We start from the raw sequence: 12,979 nt of genomic DNA, 5'->3' as shown, positions 1-12,979 counted from the left end.
AGTGATGAAAACCCAGCCTGTACATGTAAAGATTTACACACATTAGTGTGGAATTGCTGAAAATCATAAGATGAAATGACATAAGACGGTTGTACACTGGTAACGACTTAGATGAAAAATTTCTATAATTTAGATTTTTTAAATATGTTTTCTCCCTGTATTTGAGATGAAGAAATAGATCACAGAGCACTTGTTAGCTACCATGTAATTGCGGTGTCAAAATGACGGGTAAATGGAGGGAAGGGAAAACCGGTAAACGGAGGGATGGGAAAACCTATATGCTGTTTCTGGTCAAGGGATGGTGCTGGAGGATAGGGTGGTCTGAGTCATTTTACCTCGACAGTAAGGACCATTTCCGAGCTGGGGGCAGGTTATATGTACCTCGAGGTGGCTCAGATCCTGGAGCCAAAGCTGCAGCTTCTGTTTTTCTCACCCAGGCATCCCCTGCTTTCCCATCAGCTCAGAATTCCAACAGGAAGAAGGCTATTTTGGAAGCCCGACCCTGTTTAGAGCCCTGGGCTACGGTGTTATCTCACTGTGGCTGAAAATAGTTGGAATAACTGATAAAGTGTTAGCTAGTCTACTTTTTGATAAGCAACTCGGGCTACTGTTTAGAGCATGGGCCTAAGAGTCAGAAGGACCGGCTCTGCCGCTTGTCTGCTGTGTGATCTTGGGCAAGTCACTTAAATCTCCGAGCCTCAGTTACCTCAACTGCAAAATGGAGAGTAAGGCTGTGAGCCCCATGTGGGACATGGACCGTGTCCAACCTGATTAGCTTGTTTCTACCCCAGTGTATGGTAGAGGACCTGGCCCATAGCAAAAACAAAACAAAAATTCAGCTCTGGTCGTCATATTTTTTGTGTGGTGTGGGGCGTGGTATTGCAGTAAACTGTTCAAGGGCTTTTCCTAGAGGTGAGGATGAAATAGATGTAGAAACACTCAAGAAGGCAGGGGGAGGAGGAGGAGAGAGAAAATGGCAGGTTGGGACCAGAGCATAAAGACACTTCTGCCAACCAGCCCTCGTGACAAGGGCACATCCTCACTCAGGCCACCACTTTCACCGTGGGTACACAGCATTGTCAGGATTAGAAAGGAAGAGAAACTGTCATGTCCTACTGGAAAGAGCACAGGCCTGGAGTCAGAGGACCTGAGTTCTAATCCCAACTCCCCCATACCTGCTGCGTGAACTTGGGCAAATCATTGCACTTCTATGTGCCTCACTTTCCTCATCTGTAAAATGGGGATTGAATATCTGTTCTCCTTCCCCCCTTAGATTGTGAGTCCCATGAGGGGCAGAGACTGTATACGGTCTAATTGTATCTACCCCAGCAAAGTGGAAATAGCACAGGCCAGGGAATCAGAAGATTAGAGAAGCAGTGTTGCTCAGTGGAAAGAGCACAGGATTTGGAGTCAGAGGTTATGGGTTCAAATCCCAGGCTCCACCAATTGTCAGCTGTGTGACTTTGGGCAAGTCACTTAACTTCTCTGTGCCTCAGTTACCTCATCTGTAAAATGGGGATTAAGACTGTGAGCCCTCCCCCGGGACAACCTGATCACCTTGTAACCTCCCCAGTGCTTAGAACAGTGCTTTGCACATAGTAAGCGCTTAATAAATGCCATTATTATCATTCTTCTTCTTATCTGGGTTTGGGGTATACTAAGAACTGGGTTAGATTCAGTCCCCGTCCCATGTGGGGCTCACAGGTGGGGTTCACAGTCTTAATCCTCATTATATAGATGAGGTAACTGAGGCAGAGAGAAGTGAAGTGACTTGCCCAAGGTCACACAGTAAACAAGTGGCAGAGCTGGGATTAGGAACCGGGTCCTTTCGACTTCCAGTTCCTTGTCCTATTCATTATGCGATGCTCTTTTCATTCATTCATTCATTCAATAGTATTTATTGAGCGCTTACTGTGTGCAGAGCACTGTACTAAGCTCTTGGGAAGTCCAAGTTGGCAACATATAGAGAGGGTCCCTACCCAACAGTGGGCTCACAGTCTAGAAGGGGGAGACAGAGAACAAAACAAAACATATGAACAAAATAAAATAAATAGAATATGTACAAATAGAGTAATAAATACATACAAATACGTACAAATAAATACGCACATGTTACAAATAAATACGCACATTTAATTCCGGCTCCGCCAGTTTGCCTGCTTTGTTATTTGGGCAAGTCACTTAACTTCCCTGTGCCTCCGTTTCCTCATCTATCCAATGGAGATTCAATGCCTAGAGTCCTCTCCAACTCAGACTGGTAGCCTCACGTGGGACAGGGCACGTGTCCCACCTGATTAATTGGTATCTATCCCAGTGCTTAGAAAAGTGCTTGACACAGAGTAAGCACTTAACAAATACCATAATAATCACAATAGCATGGTGCTTGGCACCCATTAAGCACTTAAACCAGTATCCCAATTATTATTATGCATGCTCCTTGGGGCTGACCAAGGGAGATGAAGGTGTTTTTTCACATTCCCTGCATAGGCTGCAGCGGGCCTCCTCTTCACTGGGCTTTTCACTGACTATTTGGTGTAGGGAGGTCTTATGTTTCAGTCTTCTGATCTGCCTGAATCTCTGGAGAATCTCCCTTGTGATCAGGGTTCAGAGGGGTGAGAAAGAGAGAGAGAGAGTGTGTGTGTGTGTGTGTGTGTGTTTAGGTTTCCATGACGATTGTACTGAGAAACTTGTGACTCAGTTTTGCCGTGGAGAGTTCACTGCTCTGATGATTACTTGAGATTGGGGTGCGATCCCATGGAACTTGGTACGTCTGTGAAGTGCAGCCTATGTTTATTCTTCTGCGTTTTGTATTCTTCCCAGTGTTTTAGACGTTTAGATCATTCATTCATTCCTTCAATCGTATTTATTGAACACTTACTTTGTGCAGAGCACTGTACTAAGCGCTTGGGAAGTACAAGTTGGCAATATATAGAGACGGTCCCTACCCAACAACGGGCTCACAGTTTAGAAGGGGGAGACAGACAACAAAACAAAACATGTGGACAGGTGTCAAGTCATCAGAACAAATAGAATTAATCCTTCCATCACACCTGTATATATGTATATATGTTTGTACATATTTATTACTCTATTTATTTTACTTGTACATATCTATTCTATTTATTTTATTTTGTTAGTATGTTTGGTTTCGTTCTCTGTCTCCCCCTTTTAGACTGTGAGCCCACTGCTGGGTAGGGACTGTCTCTATATGTTACCAACTTGTACTTCCCAAGCGCTTAGTACAGTGCTCTGCACACAGTAAGCACTCAATAAATACAATTGATGATGATGATGATGATCACGAGCTTTGTATTCATTTGGATGTTTGCATTCTTTTAATGGTATTTATTAAGCGTTTACTATGTGCCAGACACTCTACTAAGCTAATCAGGTTGGACAGCTTCCATGTCTTGCATGGGGCTTGCAATCTCCATTTTATAGTTGAGGGAACTGAGGCACAGAGAAGTTGAGTGATTTGCCCAAGGCCACCCAGTACACAAGTGTCAGAGTCAGGATTGAAACTCGGGTCCTCTGATTCCTAGGCCCAGTCTATTCCCACAAAGCCATGCTGCTTATCCTTTCTTCCCCATGATAAAGTTAATTCCTTTGCCAGCAGAGAATATTTTATCCTGTCAATTCCTCATAGTGCCCAGTAATGATAATAATGGAGCGCCTAGTACAGTGCTCTGCACACAGTAAGCGCTCAATAAATACGATTGATGATGAATCAATACCACTGATGGATTGATTGTCACATTGCACTCCCTCTAATGCTCAGTACAGTTCTCTGCACACAGTCAATGTTCAATAAATACAATAGATTGATGCTGTATCCCCAAATTAATCCCGGCAAAGCAATTGAAACTTTCAATCTCAATGGATTTTCCCACCCATCCTCAGGTGGCATCAGCCTCAGTGCCCAAAGACGAACAGACCTTTCAATTGGAGGAGAAATGCCTGTTTCTACTTGGCCAAATTTGTTCCCTAGATAATTTTATCCCTGCTTTGTCTGGTTTGCGATACTGTCGTTCAAAGAAACTGGCAAAGTTCCAGTTTCAAACCCTTGGAGTTAGAAGAAAATAAAGAAATCAAAGGATTCTGTTTGCAGTAGCCATCCATTTTAGAAACTTCTCCTCTCTGTCTGGTTGTCTTTCGGAGGAGGTCTGGAAAACCGCTCAGTGTTTTAGAGAGCAAACGGATGCTGATGGTGATGACTTAAAGGAACAGTGATCTTGTTTTCTTAAAATTTGAAGGAACTCAAAATTTCCTCTGGTGATGCAATCAAACAGCTAATTACTCTAACTTTAATCTTTTGTGTGATACACAGAATGGGTAGGCACGAATCCAAACTCTTCTCAAAGTCTTGCTTTTGACAAGCCTTTTCTTTTATCATGCGACAGTTGTGGCATTTACATAGTGTCAGCCTATGTGTACTCCAGTTTTATTATTTTCAAATCTATAGCCCACGTCCTTCTGAAAACTGCCCACAGAATCACTATATCAAGCAGAAATAAACTGAGGGCTAAAAACCTTGTCTAAGATGTTTTTGTACCAGGTAGGCAAAGATCCTTAAGAAGTGTTTGCTTTCATTTAAAGTTTGGTAAGACATGGTGTGTCAGCTTATCATTTTGCTTTGGATGACTTGGAAAAAAACCCTTCTATGGTAAAAGAATTTGTAGAGCCTAGATTGATAGGCAAAGAACTATCTTTTTTAAAAATGGTACTTGTTAAGTGCTTACTATGTGCCAGGCACTGTATTCAGCGCTGTGCTAGACATAAGCTAATCATCTTGGACACAGTCCATGTCCCAAGTGGGGCTTACAGTCTTAATCCCCATTTTACAGATGAGGTAACTAAGGCACAGAGAAGTTAAGTGACTTTCTCAAGGTCACACAACAGACAAGTGACGGAGCCGGGATTAGAACCCAGGTCCACTGGCTCCCAGGCCCATTTCTTTCTTGCTTTCTCGCTTCTCGTCTTCTCATCTTTCTCACTCGTAACAGAGTGCGTATAACCAAATCATTTCACAGGCTGGAAGGATGTATGGTTGCAAGAAAAAACTGAAAGTTTTGATTTCTTTCCTTCTGTTAGTTATCTCCTGTCTAGAAGGTACTGTGAAGATCACCTTGTGGCAGAACTTGGCGCAATTTCAAGATAACCCTGGAGATTGAATCGATACCTAGATCTGTTCTAAATTAATAGAAATTCTAGATTCTGTCATTGTTCTGCCACTGAAATGTAATAACAGCTGGCAGTGGCATCAAATTGGCAGATTAAACTCTACCGACTGCAGCAGTCTGTTGTGTTTATAGAGATAGCCACACCATTGTCAAATACACACATTTACCTTTTGGCCAATGACTTCAGGCTTTTCTCTGTGTTTGTCGGTCTCCATTGTGCATGGGGCTTTGAAACACCTGTTAGCATAATCAGCAGAATGAGAAAGAAATAATAGACAATGAATTCCTAAGCGTTATTATCAACGCCGGCAGTGAGACTCTACTAAAGACAGGGAGGAAAAAAACTCTCTTCACATATGTTCACTCTTGTTTATCTCCATTTGCAAGGAATTGGTGGCATTTACTGAGCTTCTGTTGAATGAGAGGCACTGTACTAAGTGCTTGGGAGAGTACGATAAAAACAAGACATCTGTTGCTTCTTCTTTAGTAGCTCAAAATCTAGTGGGGGTGGGGGGAACATAAGATTTAATTACAAAATAGTATGCATTGGAAACTACGACAGGAAGTGATGCAACTTTATAAGGATGAATTAGTGGAGAGAGGAATTAAATATAAAATATACAGCTTAATCTTCCATTTATTAGTGGAATGAAGAGTTGAATATAAAATATACAACTCAATCTCCCATTTATAACATTGTTCTTAGGAGAAAAGTGATTCCAACATACAACATTCCGCCTTTAGATGCACTGTTCTTTTTCAAGCACTTAGTACATGTCTCTGCATACAGGAAGCATTCAGTAAATACCACTGATTGATGGATTTTATTTTTGTATTTGTTAAGTGCTTACTCTGCACCAGGCACTGTGCCAAACCCTGTGAGAGATACAAGATAATCGGGTTGGACACAGTCCTCGTCCCACATGGGGCTCACAGTCTTAATCTCCATTTTACAGATGAGGTAACAGAGGTGAAGTGACTTGCGCAAGGTCACACAACAGACATGTGGTGGAGTCAGGATTACAAATCGAACGATAAATACCATTGATTGATGATTTAAACTCCAAAGAAAGGGGAGAATAGCAGACTGGAAGTCTTCCCCCCACGCCCTTCTGCTGACCATGCTGACTTCACCCCACCTTCGAAGCCTTATTGAAGGCACATCTCCACTAAGAGGCTTTCTCTTAATACTACTTCTCTTATTAATATTATGACTATATATACATATTGTAAGTAACTAGGGACATAATCTACAGCAGATTCAACATGCAGTCCCTGGGTCCGGTTAACTCCCTGACAGCCGAGCCTGCATTTTATACTATTATCATAGTCCTTAGTACAGTGCTTAGTACACTGAGTAAATGCTTAGTACAGTGCTCTTCACACCAGAAAGTGACCTAAGCAGCATGGCTCAATGGAAAGAGCACGAGCTTGGGAGTCAGAGGTCAAGGGTTCCAATCCCAGCTCCGCCAATTGCCAGCTGTGTGACTTTGGACAAGTCACTTAACTTCTCTGCGCCTCAGTTACCTCATCTGTAAAATGGGGAGGAAGACTGTGAGCCCCACGTGGGACAACCTGATCACCTTGTATCCTCCCCAGCGCTTAAAACAGTGCTTTGCACATAGTAAACATAGTAAACTTAACAAATGCCATCATCATTATTATTACTATTATCTAAATTCTGAAAAGTGAATTAAGGAATGAACATGTTTTGTTTTGTTGTCTGTCTCCCCCTTCTAGACTGTGAACCCGCTGTTGGGTAGGGACCGTCTCTATATGTTGCCAACTTATACTTCCCAAGCGCTTAGTACAGTGCTCTGCACACAGTAAGCACTCAATAAATACGATTGAATGAATGAATGAACTCAGAGCTAAGAGCTAAAGCCTGGGAGTCAGAGGACCTAGGTTCTAATCCGGGATCTGCCACTTCCTGCTGGGTGACCTCGGCCAGGTCATTTCACTTCTCTGTGCCTCAGTTTCCTCATCTGTAAAATGGGGTTAAATGCCTGTTTTCCCTCCCTCTTAGACTGTGAGTCTCATGGGACAGGGACTGTGTATCTTGTATCTACCCCAGTGCTTAAAAAGTGCCTGCCGTGCAATAAGCACTTAAATTCTGTAATCATTATTAATCAATCAATAGTATTTATTGAGCGCTTACTGTGTGCTGTGCAATACTGTAATTATTATTAATGGATCAGTTGTATTGAGTGCTCACTGTGTGCAGAGCAATACTGCAATTACTATTAATCAGTCATATTTATTGAGCGCTTACTGTATGCAGAGCATACTGTAATTATTATTAATCAATCAGTTGTATTTGCTGAGCACTTAATGGGTGCAGAGCAGTACTAATTATTATTAATCAATCTATCGTATTCTTCAAGAGCTTACTCTGTGCAGAGGAATACTGAAATTATTATTAATCCATCAATCACATTTATCGAGCACTTACTGTGTAAAGAGCACTGCACTAAACGGAGAGTCTAATGGAATGGAGTCTGTAGATATGTTTCCTGGCCACAGGGAGCTTACTGCAGCGTGGCTCAGTGGAAAGAGCATGGGCTTGGGAGTCAGAGGTCCTGGGTTCAAATCCCAGCTCTGCCAATTGTCAGCTTTTTCACTTAACTTCTCTGTGCCTCAGTTCCCTCATCTGTAAAATGGAGATGAAGACTGTGAGCCCCACGTGGGACAACCTGATCACCTTGTATCCCCCCCAGCGCTGAGAACAGTGCTTTGCACATAGGAAACGCTTAACAAATGCCATCATCATTATTATTATTACTGTCTAGAGTGGATGATTATCATGCTTCGAATCCCTACTGTGAGTTACATTCTGCCATTTTCTTTTTTTGTTTGTTTTTTGGGGGGCTTTAGGCTTTGGAAGGCCAGGTTTGGGACCTGTTACAGGAAGCAGACAAAGCTGCAGAGGAAAACAGCTCCCAAGGTCGGGTCTACGACGCGATGGCGGAGACGCTAGGAGAGGCCTGGGCAGCCTTGGTGACAGTGCTTGAGAAGAGGAGGGCCCTGCTCAAGCTGACTGCTGAGTTTTTTGAAAATGCCCTGGAGGTGAGCAGAAGCCGGTACTGGGTCTCTCCGATTTGCTCACAGCCAAGTGAACAGAGAACCCCAAGAATTGGGACGTCTGTGTGTCAGAGAACCCATAAACCTGAACCACAGTAATCATCACTGTAGTATCTGTTAAATGCTGACTGTGTCCTGTAATCTGTAAGCTTGTGTGGGCAGGGAACACGCCTACCAACTCTGCCATATTATATTCTCCTAAGTGCTTAGTACAGTGCTCTACACAGAGTAAGCACTCAGTAAATACCATTAATGATGATGAAGATGGTGCCAGGAACCGTACTAAGCACTAAGGTAAGATACAAGCCAATTAGGTCGGACACAGTCCCTGTTCCATATGACACTAACAGTCGAAGCGGGAGGGAGAACAGGTACTGAACCTCCGTTTTTCAGATGATGTAACAGAGGCACAGAGAAGTTAAGTGACTCACCCAAGGTCACAGAGCAGTACAGTGGCAGAGGTGGGTTTAGAACCCAGGTCTTCTGACTACCAGACTCGTGCTCTTTCTGTGCTGCAGAAGAAACCTCTGGGGAAACTCATTTTGGTCTCTGACCACCCCGATTGATAATAGATTAGGAGAGAGATTCAGTCATGCATCTCAGTTAAGGCCTGCTATTTTACAGAGGGAATCAATCAATCAATCAGTGGTATTTATTGAGCATTTACTTTGTGCAGAGCACCATACTAAGTGCTTGGGAGAGTAAAATACCTCACAATTAGCAGATATGTTCCCTGCCCATAACGAGCTTACAGTTTAGAGGAAATCAGGGCCCAACACACTAACCTATCTACAGGCAATACTGTTCCTAAGGTTTCCTGAGGTCCTACTCCCTCACAGCAACACACGCGTGGCTTCACCCCTCTAATACTTAATCATGCTTACTGAGTGCTTACTATGTGCAGAGCACTGTACTAAACATTTGTGGCAGGGAATTTACCCTCTCATCTCTTGGGACACTTCCAAACCTGCCACTCAAGAAGCCCCAATTTGTTAACAGCCAGCCCTCTTGACTTTGTAAAATGTCTTCCGAGTCAGAAGATTTCTTCAGAAGATACAAATTCTGCTCCCAGAGCAATGGCTTCCTAAGGGAAGAGGGAAGGGAATGTAATCTTTCAAATAATTTCCACTCTGGGGCTTTGGAACAACCATCTGAAAAAAAAAAAAAATAAAGTAGCTCAGGGCTTTGAAAACTGTATTTACACTGAAAAGTGTTTCTTTCAGCATGGATGGGCTACATGAGAAGTTTGGCATTTTCTTGGTTCCGAAGGCCACAGCAGAAACGTGGCAGAGGCAGGATTAGAACCCAGGTCCTCTGATTCCCAGGACTGGGCTCTTTCCTTTAAGCCATGCTGCTTCTCTAAGCATATTCATCAGGTAGGGAGACCCTCTGTTTCATTACACCATTTCAAAGGAGACAGCATCCTCAGACAGAGAATTCAAGACTCAAATCCCAGGTCGTGAAACACAGGATTAGAGACCCTAAAGACAGAAGGAAAAGTCTAATTAGCTACAAAGGTATTAAACTTCAAAGACCAGCAGAAACCTTAGTTTTGATGACAGGGTTTGATTTTTACAGTCTGAATCCACAATTCTTTATATGGGTCAGACTGTGAACCCGTTGTTGGGTAGGGATTGTTTCTGTTGCTGAATCGTACTTTCCAAGCTCTTAGTACAGTGCTCTGCACAAAGTAAGCTCTTAGTAAATACGATTGAATGAATTGGGGAAATATTCAAGTCGTGTTAGCTGCCCTCACTAAAGTAGAAAAGGTCATCTCAAATGTCCCCAAAGGGACCATTTCAGGACTCTGAGATTTCTTGCGGCTCATTAAATACATTCAAGTGGCAAAACTCCCTTAGTAACCCTGCTATTTGATCCCAGAAGGATTAAATTTTTAACATTACTTAGTTGCAAGATTGTTTTTAACTGTGAAAGAGAGTCGGTGCCACATCTATCTTCTCAGATAAACAATTCAACCCAGAAGTCTGATAAAGTCAAAGAAAGACAAACCAAGGAGAAACTCACAGGTTGATAGTTGGAAGGGAATAGTAAGCTTCATTTCAACTCCACCTTAGATCAGGAGAGGGCTAGAAGGCCACGAAGTTTGCTAGGGAGGGCCTCCACATCAATCAATCAATTGTATTTATTGAGCACTTGTGTGCAGAGCACTGCACAGAATGCTTGGGGAAGTACCATATAACAGACTCGGTCAACATGTTGCCTGAGCAAAAAGAACTTGTAGTCTGGAGGGGAAGAGACATTTGGTGTCCAAGGGAACTGATCAGTGAAATAATGACATGTCAATCAATCAATGAATGTTGTTTATTGACCACGTACTGTGTGCGGAGCATTGCACTAGGCACCTGAGAGAGTATTATACAATAGACTGGTAGCCATGATCTCTGCCCTAAAAGAGCTTACAATTGCCTAAAGAGATCTTCATGCCATTTTCCCATACATATACAGTACTTCTCAACTTGCCAATGAACTTGAATTGGCATTCTCATGGGAAGTGGATTCCTGATACATTATTTAACTTTTTCAGGACATCATAGTGGGTCAGATAGAATCCAAAGGGGGATCAGATTAACCTCTGGCCATGTTTTGCCACCTCTTTGCTGGATTCTAAACTAGGATTCATCATTGGGAAGCTGTTGAATGACACATGAGCGATTGTAAGTGATAAGAAAAAATTCCAGTAACTTTTACTGTATGAATGGCCTGCTCTGTTATAAATGGAGAGGGTAGAATCTCTGTCTTCAAGGAGTTTAGACCTTGAGGGGAGATCATAGAGAGATCCTAGAAAGCTGTAAACACCCCTCCTCTGCAGAGTGCTCAAATGAGTTTCGATTCTTTCCCAGTGATTCTTTTTTTTTTGCTTTTCGTAGTTTGCTATGAAAATAGACCAAGCTGAAGATTTCCTCCAGAACGCTCAAGAGTTTGAAAGTACTGAGTCCTTGAAGTCAATTCTGCAGCTCCACGAACATCACACCAAAGGCAAGGATTTCTTTTCTTTGGTTTCAACAATTTCGGGTTTGAGTGTAGGTGTTTAAAATAGAGGAAATGTGGGAAAAGAAAAATGTCTGTACTGTTTTGGACTAAGAGTAGGGCACGGATGGTTCTAAAAGGAACGATAACATACCATAAATAATAATAATAGTAATATTAATAATGGTACTTGTTAAGCACTTACTATGTGCCAAGCACTGTTCTAAGCACTGGTGTAGATAAAAATTAATCAGGTTGGACACAGTCCCTGTCCCACATAAGGCTCACACTCTTAACCCCCATTTACAGATGAGGTAACTGAGGCCCAGAGAAGTGAAGTGACTTGCCCAAGGTCACACAGCAGGCATGTTGTGGAGCTGGGATTAGAACCCAGGCCCTCCTGATTCCCAGGCCCATGCTCTATCCACTAAGCCATGCTGCTTCTCAAAATTCATGTCAGAAATGGAATTTGAACCCATGCCCCCAGAACACACTGAAACCTGAACACATCTCAAACAATGTTCTGTGAGCCTGTTGTTGGGTAAAGATTATCTCTATTTGATGCCGAATTGCACTTTCCAAGTGCTTAGTACAGTGCTCTGCACATAGTAAGCATTCAATAAATATGGTAGCATGAATGAATGAATGCAAGACTGATTTGGTTCAGTAGGTTGTCTTCTGCTTAACATCCAATTTCTGGAAGAGGAAAAAGTGATCCTTCTCTAGATTCTTCTCTGGACTGTAAGCTTGTCTCTAAAATGTAAGCTTGTTGTGAGCAGGGAAATTGTCTGCCAATTCTGTTGTATTGTACTCCCTGAAGCACTTAATACAGTACTCTGCACATAGGAAGCAGTCAATAAATCCCATTGATGTTTGATGACAGTTCATTTTAGACTAATTCAGGTTCCTGAAAAGAAGGGAGGTATGTTTCCTACAACAAAAATCCCAGCAAACATTTTAGGAAAATATTTTGATCTAAATTGGGTCTATTTTAAAGTGAATGGAATCTTATAATCAAATGTACCTTACTCAAGAGGCCTCCTGTCACCCGTCTGTCAGATAAGAAAGAAGAAGAAGAAGCGTTAAAGTGGTAGAGGAGGGGAGGGGCCAGATGGAGTTTATACTTAGAGGAAACGTTTCTAGAGCTGGGATAGATTGGACAAGTTTCTTTTCTTTCCTACTCAATCAGTCATATTTATTGAGCACTCACTATGTGCAGAGCAACGTACTAAGTTCCTGGAAGAGCACAATATAACAGATTTGATAGATACGTTCCCTGCCCACAAGGAGTTTACAGTCTAGAGAGGGAAGCAGACGATAACATAAATAAACGAATTATGGATATCTATATAAATGCTGTGGGGCTGAGGGAGGGATAAATAAAAGGTGCAAATCCAAATGTAAAGGCCAGGCAGAAGGGAGTGGGAGAAGAGGAAATGAGGTCCTTGTCAGGGAAGGCCTCTTGGAGGAGATGTGCTTTAAATAAGGCTTTGAAGGGAAGGAGAGTGATCGTCTGTCGGATATGAAGAGGGAGGGCATTCCAAGTCAGATGCAGGATATGGGCAAGGGGTCAAGGTGGGTTAGAAGAGATTGAGGTACAGTGACGAGGTTGACATTAGAAGAATGAAGTTTGCAGGTTGGGATGTAGTAGTAAATCGTGGAGGTTAAGATAGGAGGGGGCAAGTTGATTGAGTTTCTGTTTGATGAGGAGGTGGATGGGCAATCACTGG

The 12,979-nt window shown here is 42.5% G+C and overlaps 1 protein-coding gene across 1 annotated transcript in view; it reads left to right on the top strand.

The window, feature by feature from the left end:
• Positions 1–12,979, top strand: part of CCDC141 (coiled-coil domain containing 141) — a 145,871-nt gene that overhangs the window by 24,268 nt on the left and 108,624 nt on the right. Inside the window, exons 4-5 of the mRNA XM_038751341.1 lie at positions 8,055–8,246; positions 11,150–11,258. Of these exons, the coding sequence (XP_038607269.1) occupies positions 8,055–8,246; positions 11,150–11,258 (301 nt within the window). The remainder of the gene's footprint in view (positions 1–8,054; positions 8,247–11,149; positions 11,259–12,979) is intronic.

The sequence above is a fragment of the Tachyglossus aculeatus genome, chromosome 9 (assembly GCF_015852505.1).
Source record: "Tachyglossus aculeatus isolate mTacAcu1 chromosome 9, mTacAcu1.pri, whole genome shotgun sequence".
NCBI lineage: Eukaryota > Metazoa > Chordata > Mammalia > Monotremata > Tachyglossidae > Tachyglossus > Tachyglossus aculeatus.
Note: the sequence above shows the minus strand (reverse complement) of the source record. Positions and strands in the feature narration are given on the sequence as shown.